The sequence below is a fragment of the Rhinolophus sinicus genome, chromosome 16 (genome assembly GCF_057876585.1).
Source record: "Rhinolophus sinicus isolate RSI-liver-muscle chromosome 16, RSI-T2T, whole genome shotgun sequence".
NCBI classification, from domain to species: domain Eukaryota; kingdom Metazoa; phylum Chordata; class Mammalia; order Chiroptera; family Rhinolophidae; genus Rhinolophus; species Rhinolophus sinicus.
This window is the reverse complement of record NC_142516.1, coordinates 16,293,715-16,314,871: the sequence shown is the minus strand read 5'-3', so window position 1 is coordinate 16,314,871 and position 21,157 is coordinate 16,293,715. Positions and strand designations below refer to the sequence as shown.

Here is a 21,157-nt window from a genome sequence, read left to right as displayed (position 1 = left end):
ATTTGAGAGGAGGCAAGTAATGATGGTTTTCGACGGCCACATTCCAGGGTCTGGACTTCATGCTGAGGGCAGTGGGAGCCACTGAGTGCCTTTAGGTAAGAGAAGACCCGATTAGATTTGGTTTTAGGACAGCTCTCTGTCTTTGTGTGGCTATCCAGGTGGATGTAGGGATGGAGGTACAGATGGTAAATGGTATGGGAAGTAAGACAGTGTTGCCAAAACTAAAGTAAGAGATGATGGCCCTGGTCTAGGGTAGTCATGGGGGGAATGGAGAGAATTAGACGCGGCTGACCAGCTCTAATGGGACGGAAGCACTTGATGTCTGATCAGAGGGAGGAGGCTGGGGAGTGGGTCACGAAGATGCCTGTGTTACTGGCATGGCTGAAACAGAGCATGTGGAGTTAGAGGTGTGTGTGGGTTGGGATGAGCAAAGAAAGACGAATTCAGAAGTCCCTTCTCATGGTCAGCCTATGAGGGGCAGGCACACAGCTACGATTCACTGGGAGCCACAATGTTTCTTCCCTGTGGAAAGCTGCAGGAGCAATGAAGGTGAGCTTGAGCATGTGTGCATGTGTGTGCACAAACATGGAGGAGTGTGTGTGTGTGTGTGTGTGTGTGTGTGTGTGCAGACAGGACCTGGGAGACCACCTGTTTTCATCATCCACCGAGTCTCAAAGTGTAGTCCAGTGTTCTGAAAAGGTCCCCTGGGGGGTCTTGTGGGGTTAATCTTCCGTAGCACTGATACCTATAACGTTACAAGGCATGGGCTTTGTTTTCTACCCGGGATTAATCATTCACTCATGGGCTTTAATACAAGCCAGACACCACCTCACTGAGCCTCCTGCAGAAATGCCAGTTCCCCCTCTGCCATTCTAATGCCAGTTTTCACATTCTTGTTGTCAGAGTGGGAAGGAGGTTAGTTTTTTGCCCCAGCTTCAATATCCTATAAACTAAAAAGTTTAAAAACTTCCATCCAAGAATGTTAGTCAAAAAATACCAGGAAAGCTGGACTTTGCCATTTGTTTTCTGTATGACTTGGGGCCATTTATTCCCCTTCTCTAGGTGTTGGTATCCATCCCACAAAGAGAAATTTGGGGGTAAGTGATTCTGAAGCTCTCCAGCTCTGTGTCTACATTTCTGTGTTTCCTTCTTGAGCTGAGCTCCTGGTATACAAACTCAGTCTCCAATATTTTTAAGCAGAGAGATTCTGAGGTGTGTAAACCTCTTACTGTCTAGGAATTAGACTGAAAACCTCTCAGACCTGGAAGGAGCATTGAAGCCCTGATACTTTACAAATGAGAGAATGGAGCCCAGAGAGGGGAGGCCATTTCCTCAGAGTCACACAGCCTATTGATGGCAGAACACGGCATTGAACCTAGGGTTCCTGATTCCCAATCCAGGTGCTCCTTCCCCCACATAGAGGAGTGCTGGAGTGTGGCCAGACCTTGGGACTCAAATATGGGTTCGGCTCCCTCTGATCATGGAGAAGTCTCTGCTGGATGCTCAGAGTGAAATCATAGAGAGCTGACATCCGTAACGTCATGGCAGCTGGTGCGGGGGGGCAGGGGGTGGGGGGAGCTGGTATATAGGAAATGAGAGAACACATTTGGCGAAGCTCAGGATCCACGTGACCCTCCAAGAGCCCCTCATTTCAAAACAAACTCAACCTTTTAGGTTCAAATTCTCCCTCTCGTCAGAAACGTGACTTCCTGCTTCTAAGAAGCGAGGCTTACAAAAGAGCTCAGAAGACTTCGCAGACATCAAATAGCTCTTACAAAATAGCGTTTTGATGAGTTAAGTGTAAATGAATCAGAAACATAAGGATTACATTTTCCCCAGTGCACATGGGTTTCAAAATTTGAGGGGAAATGGAGTTTGCTCACTGCATGCCGGCTTTCACCGAACCCAAAGCATTCATGGGGCGGTGGGGGCAGAGAAGAAAGAGAAGCCCAGCCCCCACATGGTTTTAGATGTGGTGCCAAATTCGAAAATGCTGTTGGGCTCGCCCTCTGCCAGTAATAAAATTGCTGGCCACCCAGAGAGGCCACAGGGAGGAGAAAGGAGATTGCTTTCCCCACTGGCCCCTGGTCTCAACAACTGTGTTCAGTTAGCGCAGCTCAATCACCAGCTGTCACCGTGTCCCTCCGCTGGACTTGCTGGCCCCACTTGGCTTCGATTTTCACACTATGCCTCATGCCTTGTTTACCTTCAACTGTATCTGGTGTTTTGGCTCCCAGAGGCGTTGGGGACCAGTCAGCTTGTCAGAAGCCCCTGCTTGGTAATCAAGAGACCTGTCCATCACCAGCAGGGGTGTTTGGGGGAAGCTGTCACACTTCGCCTTTGGTTGCATTCAGGAAAAACAAGAGTCCCTTGTAGATCTTTTCCTTTCTCCGCTCTTTAATGCTATCCAGGTGTAGCGTTTCCCCCAAACTGGTAAACGTCTTCCCTTCTCATCTCCGCCTGACTCAAACAACCAGCTAAATCTCAGGACTGCTGTTACCTTATCCCAGGATTTGAAGCTCAGCACCTTTTATAATTTCCCTTCATTCTTTCCCTTGTATTGTATTTCACTGCACCAAGAAAGTAGAAAATCATTTCAATTGGTGGTAAAAGATGATTAAAACAAAATAACAAAGGCCTTGGCTGCAAACTGTTAGTTTTATTAAATTTGCTACTGTGTTTTAAATTGGTACCAGGGCACATCTTTGGACAATTCTATCAAAGGCGGCTGGAATTCATCAGTTGCATGTATACATTTGCTCCTTCCTGAGCCTTGCACAGAGCCAGGGCAGCATTATCTGTATAGAAACAGTGAGTTTTGTGTTACCTGTGCGAGAGGAGTGGGCCTTCGTCCCACTGGGAGGGATCCGAATGCCCAGGGGATTCTCAGACCCCTGTCATCTCATTCTTCATTCCTTTCGTCCAGACAATGGGTCACAGCTCACAGTGGTCACCAGGAGGAATAAGCAGAGGGGTATTGGAAGGCAAAATTCCATTTTCCCAAACAACGATTCTTGGCAAGGGGCTCTCAGCCTCTCAGCTTTGCTTTAAATAAAGGGCACATGAAGTGGAAAGTGCTGCGATGTACCCAGTGCTGGGGCCTGGAAGGAGGGAGAGATGGGAATAAGGACCTGGGATGCTGCTTCAGTATCTGGGCTACTATTCGCACAGCTCGTTCTGCTTCTACAACTGGAGGAGAAGAGGGGCTTGGGAAGTCACTGTGGCCAGCTCTCTGTCACTCAGTGACCCGCATCTTGCCTCAGAGCCTCCTGCTGTCTGCTGCACACTCTCCATTGACCATGCTAGTAAAACTGTAGCACTCCTTTGGCTTAGACTGAAGCTCAGTCTCAATGAACGTTCTTCCTCCAGAAAGGTTTACCTGTGTCCTGCTTTGCCCTGTCCCTACTGCTCAGATGCCCATACTCATCATGATGCCGTCTGACATTTGCCCAGGTGCACTGTCTCACACTGTAATTCATTCGTCAGATATTGTTGGAAACCCATTCTATGCCAGGCACTGTGCTAGACCCAGAGACAGAGCAATGAAAGGCCTACGTGTTCTCAGCCCTTGAAGCATTTAACCTATATCAGGGAAGATCAGGCATTCAACATCTGATTGCAGCAAAGTGTGCTGAGTTTTATAATACAGGACGGGGTGCTAGAGACACCTGTACAAGGCATCAGCCTAATCCAGGTGTCAGAAGTCGCCTTGAGCCTTTCTCATCCTTCCAACCACGTGTTGGTCCTCCCTTCTGTGGGTACGCTTTAAATTCTACCTTGTCTTACAACCATACATACTGTACTTGACTTACCCTCCCTTTTGCCCTTTGAACTGTGCGAGACCATTCATGGTATCTTCCTCATCTGTAGAATGACTCCTACTAGAATGTCCCACATGCTTTGTATTTGACTTGCACAAGGTCATTGAGACCACACTGCCTGACCCTTACCAGAAATTGGCCCAAGGAAAGTGAGGTCCAGAAAGGAGGACTGATTCATCCAAAATCACAGCCAAAGTTAATAGAAGAGCCACTACCATTTTTCCTGACATGTGATCAAGGTGACATCTATAGTGACGTCAGACGGCCTTTCAAGGTGCCCCTTCCAAGGGCATGTGATGCGCTCCATCCCAAATCCTTAACAGCCACCCTCTCCCATAAAAAAGTAAGACCAAAGTACCTCTTACCCTAAAACAGAAACAATGTGTTCTCTTAAGAATTCCGGGTAAATAAAAAAAATTAAACTACCACACAAATAGCGAGAAAATAAGAATTCAGGGTGATACACAGATGTAATTGGAATTGAGTATATCATTACCACATGGAGGAAAATACTGAGTGTATGTAACCTTACTGTGTGAATGCTAAGAAACAAATTCTGTTGAGGAGACTGCACAGCGCCAGAGTCATTCCGTGGGGAAGGATATTTTGTTGTAAGTTGTAGTTCTCTTTACACAAAATAGAACATGAACACATCCAGCCTAGTGCCAAAACTTGGTACGTACTCTGTTCTTGCACCTTCCATTCCATGGGGGGATATTTAGTCTCCCTTTCCCCCTAAAACAATGATCTATCTATACTGCTACCAAGATGCTCTTCCACAAAACAAATGTGATTATGTCTTTCGCCGAGAAAGCCAGTTTTCCTACTTCCCCTGACTTGGCTTCTCCTTACTTTTCTCCAGTCAAGCCACTTCTCAGACCCCCTCCTCCTCAGCCTGGGTCAGGTATCGTTCTTCATGCTCCCATAACCCCTACCTTACACCTTTTAGGCTGTGCTACAGCCATCCATTTTAATGTTTGTTTGTTTGTTTGTTTGTTTGTTTTATCCCCCGTAAGCCTATGAGCATTTTAAACGTGAGACCATATTTGATTGATCTTTGAATCCCAGAAACCGAAGGGAAGCTGGTATGACTCCATGAAGACTATTTAGATGAATGGATGGATGAACAAATGAAATGTTATCAATATATTTATCCAGAATTTGAAGAAGTGGTCAAAGCTAGACGTAGAATTAGCCAGCATAAAGATAAGTAGCTGGCTTTAATTCTCCTATACTCTTGTGTTTGTTTGTTTTTTCATGACCTCTAAAAATGAAGGATTACTAACAGGCTTACAATCTTATATTCATGGAAAATTGTATGTGTGTGTATGTATTTATACATGAAAAAAATACATGAAGGATGCTGACAGGAATAGTCTTGGTAGCTGCCACAAAGTGATGGATTTTGAAATGATTTTGCTTTATTTTAAAGTCTTTCACATAGAGCTCTGAGTTGTTAAAATAAGCATGGGTGATCTTTATGGTTAGAAAAAAAATAAAGATAATATGATAATGTACTGTTACTCCTCAATTAAGAAAAATGTCAGCTCACCCTAACTATATGTTAGAGCTGAAGCTATTTTTCCCTAAAATTCCACATTAAAAAAATACAATTTAGGAGGATTTGCAGCTACCTAAAAGACTTTAGGACTATGTCTTCTCTGCAAATAGTTTTAGTGTTCTGTAGTTGATTGGATATTAATGCATTGCTCACTAGTGTGTGCTTATCCAAGGGGTCAGCTCAATGTCATGGAAAGGTCAAGGGTACTAAAGTCAAACAACATGGTTTAAATTCTGCTCTGTAATTATTATCTCCTGACCTTGGACAGATTACTGAACTTCACTGAACCTCAGTTGACCAATGCAAACGATTTCTACCATTCAGATTGATATTAGAAATAGTATGTAGAATTTGGTGGACTAGTTCATCAAAAATATTCCCAATGCAAACATCTATCTAGATATTCTAGATAAAATATAACTGATATAACTAGCATCCTTTAAAATGCATGACTGAGATCAGAAAAACATGTTGCCAGGAGCAATAAATAAAATGAAACTGAGAACTAGACAGATAAGCCGTGAATCTAACATTTAATTGATGTAGTTTGTATAAAGGGGAACCATAAGTTTTGGCAATTGTATATTCTTGCTTATTCCAGGAGAGGAGATTTGGCCTTGCAACTGTGCAAGGTGGAGGATTGTAACTAAAGCCTTCAAAATAAGATTAGGGCCTCTGAAATCTACATGCTTAGTGAAAGGGTGTAGTAGGGAAAATATAGGGGTTGCCAAAAAAATGTATACAAGTGGACACTTTGGTCAACGTTGCTCAAGCAGCAGTTCACCATAATCAGAAGTGTCTGGATGCTGATGGTAACCACTTTGAGCACCTCTTGTAATTGCAAAAGTCAAATGGGACTTGTGTTCATCTTTTGTTATCAGTATATATTGAGTATTACAATTTTAATACAGTTTCCTTTCTTAAAAATATGTGTACATTTTTGGGCACCCTCTGTGTGTGTGTGTGTGTGTGTGTGTGTGTGTGTGTGTGTGTGTGTGTGTGTGTGTGTCCTACACCTAACAAAGATTTGACATTTAAGTGTAGACTGCTCAGTATGGTCTAGGAAAGCCTGAACTGAGAAACTAACTGGAAAAAAAGAAAAGAAGTGGTTCCAAGGGTACCTAGAAGTTAAGAGAAAATCACTATGGAGGCCAACAAAGACTTGACCCAAGGGACACAGGCTTCTCACAGGCTAAAACCCAATAAACATGTCAAATTTAAAACAAACACAACAGTAAAGACAACATCAAGAGAAAACCTTAACAATCAACACAAGGGTTTTTATTAAATTTTGATTTTGATAACCAGTATGCATACTAGTAGTTGAGGGTAAACAAGAAAAAGTACTACAATTAGAAAATATAATCTCCAAAGACTAGATGGACTAAAAAAGGGGAAAAGAGGAAAATAAAAGAAATTCAACAAATCCAAATGAAGGCAAGAAAAGGGGAAAATAAAAAAAATAAAAAGGGGGAAAACACCAACAAGATAGGAGAAAGAAATCTAATAACAGTCATTATACTAATCAGATTAAAGTTACCTATGAAGATGGGAATTCTCAGGTTGGATTTAACTAAAGATAAGTTCACCGAAAGGTTAAGATGAAACATATTTACCAGACAAAGCCTAACCAAAACAAATTAATATTATTATCAGACAAAGGAGATGTTAAGGCAAAAATATCACTAAGAAGAATAGGCCACCATATAATTGATAAAAGGAAGTTATATAATGATTTTGAGCTTAAATAGACCAAATAACATGACATGAAAACATGTAAGTCAAATGTGACTCTTACTTTAAAAAAGTGATACATTCATAATTATATTATGATATTTCAATACACCTTTCTCAATAACTAATAGATCAGGCAAACTAAAACAGAGTAATGATCTAAAATTTTGAACAACACAAAAAATGTTTCATTTGATAAAAATATATAGAACCCTGCTACTAAAATTAAACTATAAACATTTTCTTCTAGGATATGTAGAACATTTTGTTAAACTTACCTAGGCCAGGAAGCGAATCCCAACAAATATCAAAGAATTAGTATCACATAGAACATTATTTTTGTCCATGAAGCAACACATTAAAAAAAATAAAATAAAAATAAATGAAAAATATAAAACTGTTTGGTCAATTAAATGTATGACAAGAAGTAAAAAAAATATATATTAACAGCAAGAATACAACAATGTATTAAAACTCACACACGTACAAAAACACATACATTCTGCCACAGCTGGATTATCCCAGAATGAGAGGAGATTTTAATGTTAGATGGTACATGAATCTAACTCACAATGCTAACATTAAATGAGTTTTTAAAACAAGGCTGTCTTACTAGATACAGAATTTTAAAACTTTTTCCTGTTTTTTAAATATTTTTTTAAATTCTCAGTTATAGTTGACATACAATATTGCATTACTTTCAGGTGTACAGCATAGTGATTAGACATTTATATAAATTATGAGGTGATCGCTCCGATAAATCTAGTACCTATCTGACACCATACATAGTTATTACAATATTATTGACTATATTTATTATGCTGTGCTTTACCTTTCCATAACTATTTTGTAGCTACCAATTTGTACTTCTTAATTATTTCCCCTTGTTCACCCTCCCTCCAGCCCTGCTCCCATCTGGCAACCCTCAAAATGTTCTCTGTAACTATGAGTTTGTTTCTGTTTTGTTTGTTCATTTATCTTGTTCTCAAGATTCCACATATAAGTGAAATCATATGGCATTTATCTTTCTGTGTCTGACTTCCTCAGCATAATACCCTCTAGGTCCATCCATGTTGTTGCACATGGCAAGAATTCATTCTTTTTTATTGCTGAGTAATATTCCATTGTATACATAGAATACCTCTTCTTTATCCATTCATCCATTGATGGATACTTAGATTGCCTCCATATCTTAGCTCTTGTAAATAATGCTGCAATGAATGTATGGACTCACATGCCCCTTTAAAGTAGTGTTTCGGATTTCTTTGGATAAACACTCAGAAGTGGGATTACTGGGTCTTTCTTTATCTCTTGTTATAGCCTTTGTATTAAACTCTATTTGGCTTGGATTAAGTATTGCTATCCCAGCTTTTGTTGTTTGTTGCCATTTTCATGAAATAGTTTTTTCCATCCCTTTCAGTCTGTGTGTGTCTTTCAATCTGAAGTGAGTCTCTTACAGGCAGCATATGTAAGGATCTTGTTTTCTTATCCATTCAGCCACTCTATGTCTTTTGATTGGAGCATTTAATCCATTTACATTTAAAGCAATTATTAATAGATATGTAGTTATTGTTATTTTATTATTCATATTTTTTATATTTTTTTTATTTTCTTCTTTATAAAGAAGCTCCTTTAACATTTCTTGTAATACTGGTTTGGTGGTGATGAGCTCTTTTAGCTTTTTCTTATCTGGGAAGCTCTTTATTTGTCCTTTGATTTTAAATAATAGCTTTGCTGGGTAGGGTAATATTGTTTGTAGGTCGTTGCTTTTCATCAATTTGAATATTTCATGCCAGTCCCTTCTGGCCTACACAGCTTCTGTGGAGAAATCAGCTGACAGTCTAATGGGAACTCCCTTGTAGGTAACTAACTGTTTTTCTCTTGCTGCTTTTAAGAGTCTCTCATTGTCTTTAAGCTGGGCATTTTAATAGGATGTGTCTTGGTGTGGGCCTCTTTGGGTTCGTCTTGTTTGGGACTCTGTGCTTCCTGGGCTTGTACATTTATTTCCTTCTCCAGAGTAGGAAGTTTTCTGTCATTATTTCTTCAAAGAAGTTTTCAATACCCTACTCTCTCTCTTCTCCTTCTGGTACCCTTATGATGTGAATGTTGGTATGCTTCATGTCCCAGAGACCTCTTACAGTATCCTCATGTTTTTGGATTCTTTTTTCTTTTTGCTATTCTGATTGGGTGTTTTCTGCTACCTTAACTTCTAAATCACTGATGCGATTCTTTGCTTTATCTAATCTACTGTTGATTCCCTCTAATGTATTCTTTATTTCAGTAATTGTATTCTGCATTTCTGACTGGTTCTTTTTTATGTTTTCTATCTCCATTTGTATGTTTCCTGTCTCTTTGGTGAAGTTCTCACTGAGATCATTGAGCATCCTTATAGCCAGTGTTTTAAACTCTGCATCTGATAGATTTCTTGTTTCCATTTTGTTTAGTTCTTTTTTCAGAGCTTTGTTGTGTTCTTTCATTTGGGACATGTTTCTTCTCCCCATTTTTGCTGCCTCCCTGTGTTTGTTTCTATGTATTAGGTAGAGCTGCTATGTCTCCCAGTATTAGTAGAGTAGCCTTATATGATAGGTGTCCTGTGGGGCCTAGTGGCACAGTCTCCCTGGTCACCTGAGCTGGGTGCTCCAGGTGTGTCCCTTGTGTGAGTTGTATGTGTCCTCCTGTTGTAATTGAGCCTTGGTTGCTGTTTGCACGTCAATAGGGTGGATTGTCCTTGGGATTATTGGTTGTGAAAGCTGGCCTTGATTGTAGTGGAAGAGCTGCTTTTCAGGGGCTGACCATATGAAGCAGTATTTGCTTTAGCAGGGCTTGGGTACCTGCTCAGTCTGCCCCTTGTGTGTGTCGTCCTTGGAGGCAGCCAGGTGGTACTCTGGCTCTGTCTGAAGCAGGCCATTGGGAGGGCCGGTTCTGGGGTCTCCTGCAGGGGGAGGGGCTCTGTCACAGGCCAAGCTCAACTTCAGTCTGTGCCCTGTGGGGTGGTGGGGCACCTGGAGTATGAGCCACAAAGCAATATGCAGATGGCTACCACCTGCACTGGGCTTGGAGGTGCCTAGGAGAGGCTAAGCTGTGAACCAAGTCCAGCTGCTGCTAGTGCCAGACTTAAGGCTGCTTGGCAAGAGTTATGGGGCACACTGAGGCCAGATACCACTTGTTTGGAATTTGTGAAACTTTGAGAGATTTTAAGAAAGTCCATAGCATGAGATAAGATAGGTTGTTTGTATGGAAAGGCCACTGGAAGTGGCTTGAGTGGGCCTGCAAGTTGGGTGGGGTGGGGTCCCAGGGAATCATCAGGGTGGGGTGAACAGTGTTAGCTAGGTTGATGGAGACTGAGCTCTGACACTCACCTAAGTCTGCATATTGGGAAGTGGGAGGGCTCTACAAAGGAACAAAGCCTTCTGCCAGAACTTCTGTCTGGGAGAAAGCTGCCCCTCCTGCCCTTGCCTTGAGGCCAGACAGTTCAGATCCTCCTCATATGTCCCTGGTTCTTTTCAAGCTGCTGCCCCTGCATTAGAGCTGAGAGTGAGTGAGTCCAACAGCGAGTAAGTTTGCGAATGGGCCCTTTAAGAGGAATGTCTGGGACTCCAGCAGCACTCCATGTCACTCAGCCACCATCTTTGCTGGTTTTCACAGACAGAATTTGTGGGGTCTTCTTTTCCTTCCCCACACTGGAACCCTGGGCTAGGGAGCCTGGTATGGGCCTGGGATGCCTCACCTTTTGGGGGGTCCTCCACAGCTGAGACATCCTTCCCGATATCCGACCAGCTTATTCTACATCTCCACCCCTCCTACCAGTCTCCAGGTGGCTTCTTCTATATGTCCTTACTTGTAGGACTTCTATTCAGCTAGATTTCAGGCATTTCCCAACGATGGTTGTTCTGTAGTTTAGTTGTAATTCTGATGTGGTCATGTCAGGCATAGTGTTTACCTACTCTACTATCTTGACTAGAATTCAGAATTTTAAAACTTTTGATAAAATCAGATCCCTTTATGATTAAAAAAAAGGAAGTAATCTGGGAATAGAAAGGAGCATCTTTAATCTAATAAAGGACAGTGGGCATTGTGCTTAATGGTAAAATATAAGAAATATTCTTTCTGATCCCAGGATCTAACAAGAATGCCCAGTAACACCATGATCCCATCTAGCACAGCTAGACAAGAAGTATAAACAAAAATTCTGAGACTTGAAAAGAAACAAACTATCATTATTCTCATCTGTAACAGACTACATAGAAAATTTCATAAAAATCAACAAATTATTAGAATTAATAAAACAGTCTATGAGGATTTCTAAATAGAATATCAGCTTATAAAACTCAATTTTTATCAGCCCAAAAATATAATACAAATATAGATATACATGTACAGTGTGTAGACAGATAGGTCGATTAAAGCTACCATTTACAATAACACTCACTTCTATAAAATGCTGAGTTAGGAATACATTATATTCCTAATTTTAAAAAAAATCACAGTATTTATGAAGAAAGCTTTAGATCTTTACTGAAACCATAAAAGATCACCTAAATAAATAAAAAGATGAACTGTGTGTATAAATGGGAAGACACCTTATTCCAAAGATGTCTTTTCTCTTCAAATACATCTATAAACTCAATGAAATTGGAATCAGAATCGCAAAAGGCATTTAAAAAATGAAACTTAAAATTCACATGGAAGAGTAAAGAGGTCTTTTGAAGGAGAAACCCAAAGTATAGAATAGATATGTAGCATAAAACAAGGCTTTTATAAAACCATGGAAATTAAAACAGACTGTGATTGATAAAATGATAGGAAAGAATAGACCAATGAAACAAGATAAGCCAAAAAACAAACTTGCCTAAGTCCTGACTGATATGCAGCAAAGGCGGCATTACAATTCACTAGTGAAAGGATTAATTACTACGTACATAATGATAGACAAATGGCTCATCCATATTTGGGAGAAAACAATCCTTATCACACATCATTTTAAAACTGTGTAGGTGATTGAAGCCATACGTGTGAAAATAAAAATCTTACAATTATTCAAAAGAAATAGAGGAGACTATTTTATGACCTTGGAATAAAGGAACATTATTCAAGAAGACATGAAAAGCACCAAACATGAAGGGAATGATTAAAAATTCTGTTCAACAAAGCAGCATAAGATTCTAGAATAAAAAAAAAAAGGAGTCAGGGAGTTGGCAGTGGTATTTTGCAGTACTTGTAATTACAAAGGATTAGAATCCAGTATATTTGAATACACTTATATATAAATAAAGAAAAAGAAAAAGAACCATTTTAAAACAGGCAAAAGTGATAAACAAACAATGAACATAGTTAGAAACCTCTGTGGTCAACAAACACATGAAATGATATCCAGTCTTGTTAGTAATCAGGGAAAGGCAAAATAAACCAATAATTAGATAGCATTTAATACTAATTCGATTGGCAAAAAATTAAATGTTTGGCAGAATCAAGTGCTGGCAAGGACCTGGAGCAATGGGAAGTCTGTTGGTAGGCATGTTAATTAGTATAACCATTTTGGAAAATACTTTGGCAATGTCTAATAATATTGAAGATGAAATTACCTTCAACCTAATAATACTACTCTAGTTGTAGCTCTTGTTATGTGTACAAAGGCACATGAACACAAACATTTCAAGCAACGTTATTGGAAAAACAACCCAAAAGACTAAATAATAATGATAATAATAATAATAGAAACAACCTAGGTGTCTATCAAGAAAAGAAGATGGTCAAAGAAAGTGTGGTGTCTTCATACAGTAAAATACTTACGCCAGTGAAAATAATGAGCTATATCTACATGTATCAATATGTGTGATCTCAAAAACTATCCTGGAGTGTGGGGGGCTGAATTAAAAAGCCAGCTACATAATAATAAATACAGAATACGGTATTAACAAAGCTATGAAGTTTGAAATATACGAAGCAATGCATATGTATAAAAAGTGTAAAAACATTCCTGGGAGAGAGGAAAATGGGATGCAGGAAGAACACACAGGTGGGTTGAAAACAAATATACAAAACAAGATATTTAATTTCTTTTACATCGAAAGTAAAAGATACGAAGAAAGTATAGTAAAATGTTATAATGTGATACAGTTGAGTTGTAAGTCTAAGAACCTTTGTTATGATGTTCTCTATACCTTTCAATGTAATTGACATTTTTTCTAATTATTAAAACAACAATAATATATGTAGAAAGTCCCTCGGCACATCGCCTCAGGCTTAAAAGATGATTGTTTTCTTTTCTTCCCATTCTTGGCTCGAAGCAGGCATACAGAGTGCGCAGGCATTACCCTCTGATTCTTAGCCCAAAGCAGAGCTGGAATATTTGGGCTCTCCCTGTGCCAGGGGCATCATAGGTGGCTCCCCACACCGTGTCTTCCAGCTTAGACAATCTGGGTGACAGATCCTGAGCTTTACTCATCCTCAGTGCAGAATTTGAATAGCTGAAACAGCTTCTAAAGCCTGTGGAAAAGCTCCTAACAGAAAGATTCAACAATGCTTTCCTCATTAAATTAGAACTATGGAGTGCTGAGCGCGTCATCACAGACTTCCCCGATTCCCATTTCATAGATAGATAAAGAAATAGATGGTTAGAGAGAGGAAATGGCTGTGGCAGTGGTAGTGTTTACAAGAATGTGTGTTTCTCTTAACTTCTAGAACTTTCTAACTAGCCTTAGAATTCAGACTGTACTTGGTTCAAACCTAGGTATTGTAACATCTGTATTTTTTGAGTTCATAATAGCTTCCACTTCCAGAAAGCAGTGTCTTGGGATAAAGTTAGGTAGACCTGGCTCAAGTCCCTGGCCCATGGCAAAGCAGTGTGCCTATGGGCAGTAGCTTAACTCCCCTAAGTATTAGTTTCTTCATCTGAAAATGGAGATAATAATTATTCAAGGGACTGTTGTTTTGATTAAATGACATTATTCATAGAAAGTATTAGATATAGTACCTGGCATATGATAGTCACCAAATAGAAACTGCAATTGCTATTATTATTACAGAAGGAGTTTCAAAGACGTATAACACAGTTCAGTTACACAGACTATTTGGGGAGATGGAGTGTGATAAATGAGTGCTGTGATACGGAAACAAGAAGAGGTCAATAATGTGTAATCAAGAGGCCCTGAGACGGTTTCCTGGAAGAAACAAAGTGGGATGTTTCCATCGTGCAGTGAGGCCCTCTCTCCCTTTTTTCTCCTATTGTACTTTAATATTTCTCATTTTATTTTTATATGGGTATTAAACAAGAAACATATATTCTAATTGAAAGGTAGAAAACAGAGCCAAAGAAGTGAAGGTACTTGTCTGCAGGTTTTAATTGATCTCCCATATTAACTACACACCAGCACTTTAAGAAACATGGATTTTTACCAAAAGCTAAGTCATAAGTGCTTAGACTCCATGTGTGTGTTTGTGTTCTTAAGATGTTATAATCTGTAACTAAATTTTACTGTAAATCACACTCAAATGTGATACATATTACTATCAATATGTTTCTGAGGAGGAATACTGAAATATCCTACCAGTTAAGAAGTTCAGTATTTTTGTTTCTATTTGCCAGAAACACAAACCTAAGGCAGGTATGTCATTTGAGAAATTTCTGAAAGAATGATGGCTAAATGTTAAAAACGTTTTTGTTTTGTTTTTTTAAATCATACAAAGGATGCACAAAACAGCCCTTCAACACCAGCCAAACAATCTCATCACATTTAAATACTGCAACGTAAATTTATTAGCTAGAAATATAAAATTAATCTGAGTTGCAGTTTGAAGAACGGATGATTAAATACTAATGGAGGCTAGCTTTTTATTTTTATGTTTTAAACTTAAAATGGCACTCAGCATTCTATGAAAGGAATCGGAAGTGGTGAAGCCAAGCATGCTTCAAGTGAAATGGTAAAAGTTTAGTTACAAACAATGCGTGCGTAGGAAGTTTTTCAGCTTGGTAGTGCAGTACTGCACGTGCACTAGCTGAGAAGATTTTTGAGCTGGAGGGTGGCTTTGGGTCTAAGAATATTCTCATGGGGTTGGCAAGACTGGAAAAGGGAGATGCTAGAGGCGGCAGGAAGGGGAGCCAGGGGCTGCTTCAGCCATCAAAGCTGAGATGTTGGAGGCAGCAGGGATGCAGAGGGAATGGCGTGGAAGCTTTTGGGTGGGAAGAATTGACAGGTTTAGGGTCCGCCTGGATGTGGGAGGCACAGGAGAAGAAGGAGTTCGAGAGGCAGCGTAAGACTTTCCAGATGTTTTGAGGAGCATCCGAAAGGAACAACTTGAAATAAATATCCTACTTTTAGACCAACCATGAAATAGGTCCTAACCTCCAGCAAAGCCTTCAGAAGCCACTCGCTTGTCCGGAGAGAATTCTGTCCTACCTAGGTTCTTGAGAAAAGAGTCCATAGCTAGCATTTATTTTTACTTGAACTTGGAGAAAACGTAGTTTTTATCAAAAAAATTCCTCAGTGGGAAAACATAATCTTTTTAATAACAGTCGTACCCTGTTCCCTACCTTCCCTGGGCTTCTGTTTTCCTATCTGAAAACTTGGGGTTACAGCATCTCCTTCAGAGGGCTGCTGTCAGGTTTCCCTGAGATAATGATACATGAGCCATGCACACACAGTTGGAAAAAGGAGGGTTATTAAGATTTCTCGACCAATCAGATGTGTGCTATGTGATGCTAGTGGGTAAGAAGAAAGACAGTGGGTGGAAGTTATTCGGAGACAGATTTAGCCCCAGGCTAACGACAAACCTTCTGAGATCCAGAATTTTCAGAAGTTGGAATAGCCACATGGAGAGAGAGCAAGCTGCAACCACAGAGGGAGTTCTAGCCAAATGATGTGATAGAAAAGAGACTTTCTGTCAAGCTATGACACGCACAGTAGATGGTGGCCCAATATTCATGGGTTTACCTAACGAAGGTTACATGTAGTTATCTTTACCCCATTTCTTCTAGTAAAGAGAACATAGCGCAACTCCAGTGAATGAGACTATTGATAGTTAAGCATTAAAATCAATGCATTAATATTGTTAACTGTTTATCATAGGCTGGGCATACATACATTCGTGCTTTATGTATGCTCTCATATTTAATCTGTAAGAAAATGTTGTGAGACCAGGTTTGTGACTAATTTGAAATAGACTGAGAGCAGTTAAACACCTGCGTATGACTTCTCAGCTAGTGAGTGATGGAGTCAGGATAGAAATACATGGTTGCTTGCCTCAACGTTGTGTTTATGAGAAGGAGGAGGAGAAAGAGGGCAGGAGGGAGGACACGGTAGAGGGGAGGAGGAGAACATTCACAGATATTATCAGAGCTCCTTAAATATCATCAACCATGAGGGATCTGTGATACATACTACAAATAAAGATACGATGTAGAGAAGTAGTTTTCACACTCATGCGTTTTCACAGAAGCTCTCCATCTGCTTCAGACAGTGATCACGTGCCCCCAGTGGCCTGGGATGTACCCTGAAGAAAATGTCTTGTTTTATTCCTTCATATGGCCATGTTTATTTAATATAAAGCATGCCTCCGTATTTTAGAGCAAAATGAATGTACTACAGAATACATGCCTCTTTTTCCTGTGCCTTCATGTATCCCCTGAGAAAAAAAATAATCTTTCCCCCACCACAGTATTCCAGTTTTAGAAGCACCACCAGAAAAAAACGTACATTCATAAGTCTAGAGGTGGATGAAATACCCAATAAACTAGAAAAAAAAGAAAGAAAAGAAAGTATATAATTAGAGCGACAAATTAGCATTCCCGAGGTTTACAAGGCAACAGTTATTCATACATTCATCCATACCGTATCTCGAGATTCGTATGCGTTTCACCTACTTAGTTTTCTTTGACAGAGCACGAATGGAATCCCCAGGCACTTTTGGTCTACCCCCACCATTCCTATCTGCTCCAGCACTGCTCCGACAAACTCTCTTCTGGGTAGTAAGCCCAGTCTTTTCTCAAGAAGGCAGTATTTCTCATCAGGTCCTTCAGTGCTTATAAACTCCAGTTCATTGTTATGTTGTGAGTCAGGAGACATTGTCTGTTCATTGCCCCATACCTGGTATGTTACTGGCCTTATCCAAATAGCCCCAGCCCTAACAACAGTTGAGACAAGAGATGGGCAGGAGAACTTGAGATTTTTTGACATCGTGCTTTTGTTTATGAAATCCCCCTTCCCCCAGTACTGGAATCTGGTAGGAATTCTCTTCCTTATCATTTTGTGTGTGTTTTTTTTTTTCCATGGCACTTTTTTATTATCAAAAAGTGAATAATTGACGCAGAGGGAGATGAAAGAAAGGAATGACATCTGTCTTTGAAAATGGTCAAAAAGGAAATGGGGATGGTGATTTACTCATGTACAGTTGACGTAAATGTATCTGTGCCTTGGAAGATGATTTCCAGTAGCCAGGTTTGTTCGATGGCAGGATGTATTCAAGCAGGGAGGGGAAAGGGGCTAACTAAGGGAGTGAAGTGATCTGGTATAAGGTTGAGTGTAAGGGAGTCAGAACAGGCATTGAACTAGGAGGTCTTGAGAGCAGAGGAGAGAGGCCATCTAGGCCAATTGGAAATCTGGCAGGAACCAGTGCCTGGAATCGCAATTCAGGGACAAGATACTCCTTTGCCAGGGATGAGATTATTAAAACAGGCCTAAGCGAGGGATTAGGGAAGCAGAACGCAGGATGTCATTTAATAGCCTATGATTGTAGCAAAATGCTTAACCTCTCTATGCCTCAGATTCATCATTAGTAAAATAAACATGAAAATACGAGTACACATGTAAGGTTGTTTTGATTCTCAAATGAGAAAATACATGAAATTGCTTAGCCCCAGGCCTGACATTCAATTAATGGATGCTGCTGTTATTATTATTTTAGTCAAGAATGAGAGACAGGGAGGAACTAGTGGTGGGGAAGAAGAAAATGGCTGGGTGTGCAGCGTAAGGAAAGGTCTTGCTCGCATGTCATGGGGTTTCTGTTCAGGCCTTAAAATGAGGGAAAGTGATCAGACCACGCCCATAGAATCAGCCCTGGGACTTACCTATTTCTGTGCCTTTCTTATCCCTTTTATTTTTCCTGGATGGCATTCTCCCAAACACCTTCATTCTGCGCCATATACCATCTGATCCTTACCCACCAGGTTATTGTAAAGATTACATTAAAATAAAAAGTACCTAATCATATTCACGGTCATCTGTCAATTGATGCTAGTTACTATCGTGGTACGTTTCCATGTCGTCCATCATGCGTGAGTGAGTGCCTCAACCAGCGTAGACAATAAAAATGACTGGATAATTGAATGTGCATGGGATTTCAAAAATAAGCAAGACTGATAGAATGTACTCAAGGGGATCAATTTTGTCTGCTCTCCACATGGTGTCCGTATAGCTCATGGTCTTCTTTATGTTTTCCAGGGACCTCAATCTTGGCAGCGTGTACCAGTACCGGGTCATCACTGTTTCGGGAAGTGAAGAGAGTGAGCCGTCACCTGCTGCCATATACATCCATGGGAGTGGGTATTGTGGTGATGGCATTATCCAGAAGTAAGTAGACCGAACTAAAGAAAAGGGAGGGGGGATACTAATTAGGCAAAGAGATGGTCAGGATGCTGACTAGGAATGCTTATTGGGATTCTCTTCAACGTGTGAGCTGAGTAACCAGCAATCCCCAGCAGTCTATCAATGTCTGCAAGCTGTTTGCTGGTCCCAGAAGAAAAGCAATGATTCTTTTGTGAACACATACATTCCTCCAGTATGTAATACAATATATGATTTCGACAGAGCTACCATCACGCACTTACTACCAGTGTGCTCTTGTTCTTAGTTGATTTATGGATGCCACAAGGATTCTATTAGTCGTTTCCAGCCCAGCCCACTTTCCGTTAACAGGTCACAGTGCATCTAGGTCATAACATTTTTACATTCTTTGCTGGTTACCATTTACATCTGTTAAAAATTGCATATTTATTTATTTCGGTTGTATCATGTTATATCAACAATTTACAAAATGGGCCAAAGGCTCATAAAAATAACAAAATATTCTATCTCACTATAATGTTGAAATCGTAAAATGTAAACCGTACTCCAGAGTGACTATTGAAGGTGAATATAAGTACAGAGAGGCACGTTAATCAGTGAGTGTAAAGATTCCACATGAACAGCCAAAAAGGAAAAGTGTGATTAGAAAATTTAAAGCTGCATGTCTGAAAAATGGATTTAATTGGATCATCAGTCCATTCATCCCCTTGTCCACAGGGCAAGATGTTATGCAACCGCAAAATAGGGGCAAGAAGCCATCAAGACTTTCACATTGTTAAAAAAAGAAAAAAAGAAAAGAAAAAAAAGTAAAACTTTTGAGTGTTTTCATCCAGAATAAGCACAAAAATGTTTTCTGGCACAAAATCGAATAGTTTTGTCCCTAGAGGTGAAAAACAGACCAAAAATCATTCACAATTAAGTTCCTTATTGCTAAAATTGTGTTCCTTATTGCAAGTCACACTATTGCTAAGAGACTTTTAAAAGTATCGGCAAATGTAATGATAAACATTATGTGTGAAGATGGCAAAATAAGCTATTGGCAAAATTCCTTCATTAAATGGCACTGTTGGGGGTCACATAATATCTGTGCAACATGGAATTGCAATGACTATTTCTGTGGGGGGAGGGGTGCTGCAAAGAGAATGTATTTCACAGTTGAATGAAACCACTGCTGTCCAGGAATCAGCTCATAGGTGTAGACACATATGAAAGAGACGTGCTAGATGACTTTGTTTCAGTTCATCATTGACACTACGAGGGCTGGAGGCGAAGAGTGATTGAATTTGGCACTGATGATTTTGTAGTATGTAATGAATGTACACTGGAAACCTGCAGTGGGATGAAGGGACCAGCTAGGAGCACAGCAAGGATGACACAGTTATGCAAGTCAAGAGTGTGCAAAGGAATGCCCGTTCTCACAGATGTCAGCTACTGGCCAGCAGTTTACTTTCTGACCGTGACTTAGCACAGAAGGGAATTCTGAGTGTTGCGAATGGGATCAGATAAGGGCCATTGAATGACAACTTTTCAACTTGCTGTGTAAAAAGATGGTAGTGTGTACAAGATTCTGCACCCCCCATGCCCCACCCCCACGCACAGACACTGATGTACAAGAAAGGTCCTAATTCAAGTTTTTGAAATAAGGAATGACATTTTTTTTTTTTTAAATGTTGACACTGATAAGGCCAATACTGATTTTTTTGCACGATTTTAAGTGGCTTGCTGAAGTGGTGTATTTCAGGGATATATATTCCTGTCTTAAAGGTCCTGCAACTATGATTTCAAAGCTGAATTGTCAAGATTTTAATATTGAGTAGGTAATATAAGGAGTTTTAAGTATTGAATTAGGGTGCAAACCACCTGTCTGCCAAGAATTTGACTCCTCAAACACAGACAATAAAGCTCCTCCCTTGTCAGAGGGCGAAATCGATGGTGTGCTGTTAGGTGTCTCTAAGTTCCACATCCAAATGCCAAAAGCAAACATGAAGATATAATTTCTGATACTTACTGTAACAAAACTGGGAAGAGGGAAGCCATTCGCTGTTCTCTCCCACATTAAGATATCAACCCAGCTTTTGATGCAGATGTTGTCTAATGGGCCCCTGAGAACTGAGCAAGGCAGTCTCCGGGGAAAATGTCCCATTATGTGTGGGTCCCAAGATGGAGCAGCGTATCCAAGGTATCCAGGAAACACTTGCGGTCATTGCTCACAACCCGTAATTGTGATTTGGGATTTTCTAATTTGGCACAATGGATAAAAAGGGAAACTCACTACAACTCAGTCTATCCATTTCCGAGCGAGATATAAACACATTGGTAAAACACTGCAAAATGTTATTCTTCTTGCTGATCTAAAACTTTATTATTATTATTCATTTAAATAGTATTCTTAGCGTAATATTTTTTAGTGTTTTTACCCAGAGTTGGTATCCTGCAGAGATATCAAATACTTCCGTTATCAGCAGTTACCAAATAACTGTTGA

At 40.0% G+C, this 21,157-nt stretch overlaps 1 protein-coding gene across 1 annotated transcript in view; it reads left to right on the top strand.

Annotated features, from left to right (window-relative positions):
* PAPPA (pappalysin 1) overlaps nucleotides 1–21,157 on the top strand; it is a 235,406-nt gene that overhangs the window by 89,774 nt on the left and 124,475 nt on the right. The window contains exon 8 of the mRNA XM_019731188.3: nucleotides 18,552–18,680. Coding sequence (XP_019586747.3) covers nucleotides 18,552–18,680 — 129 coding nt within the window. The remainder of the gene's footprint in view (nucleotides 1–18,551; nucleotides 18,681–21,157) is intronic.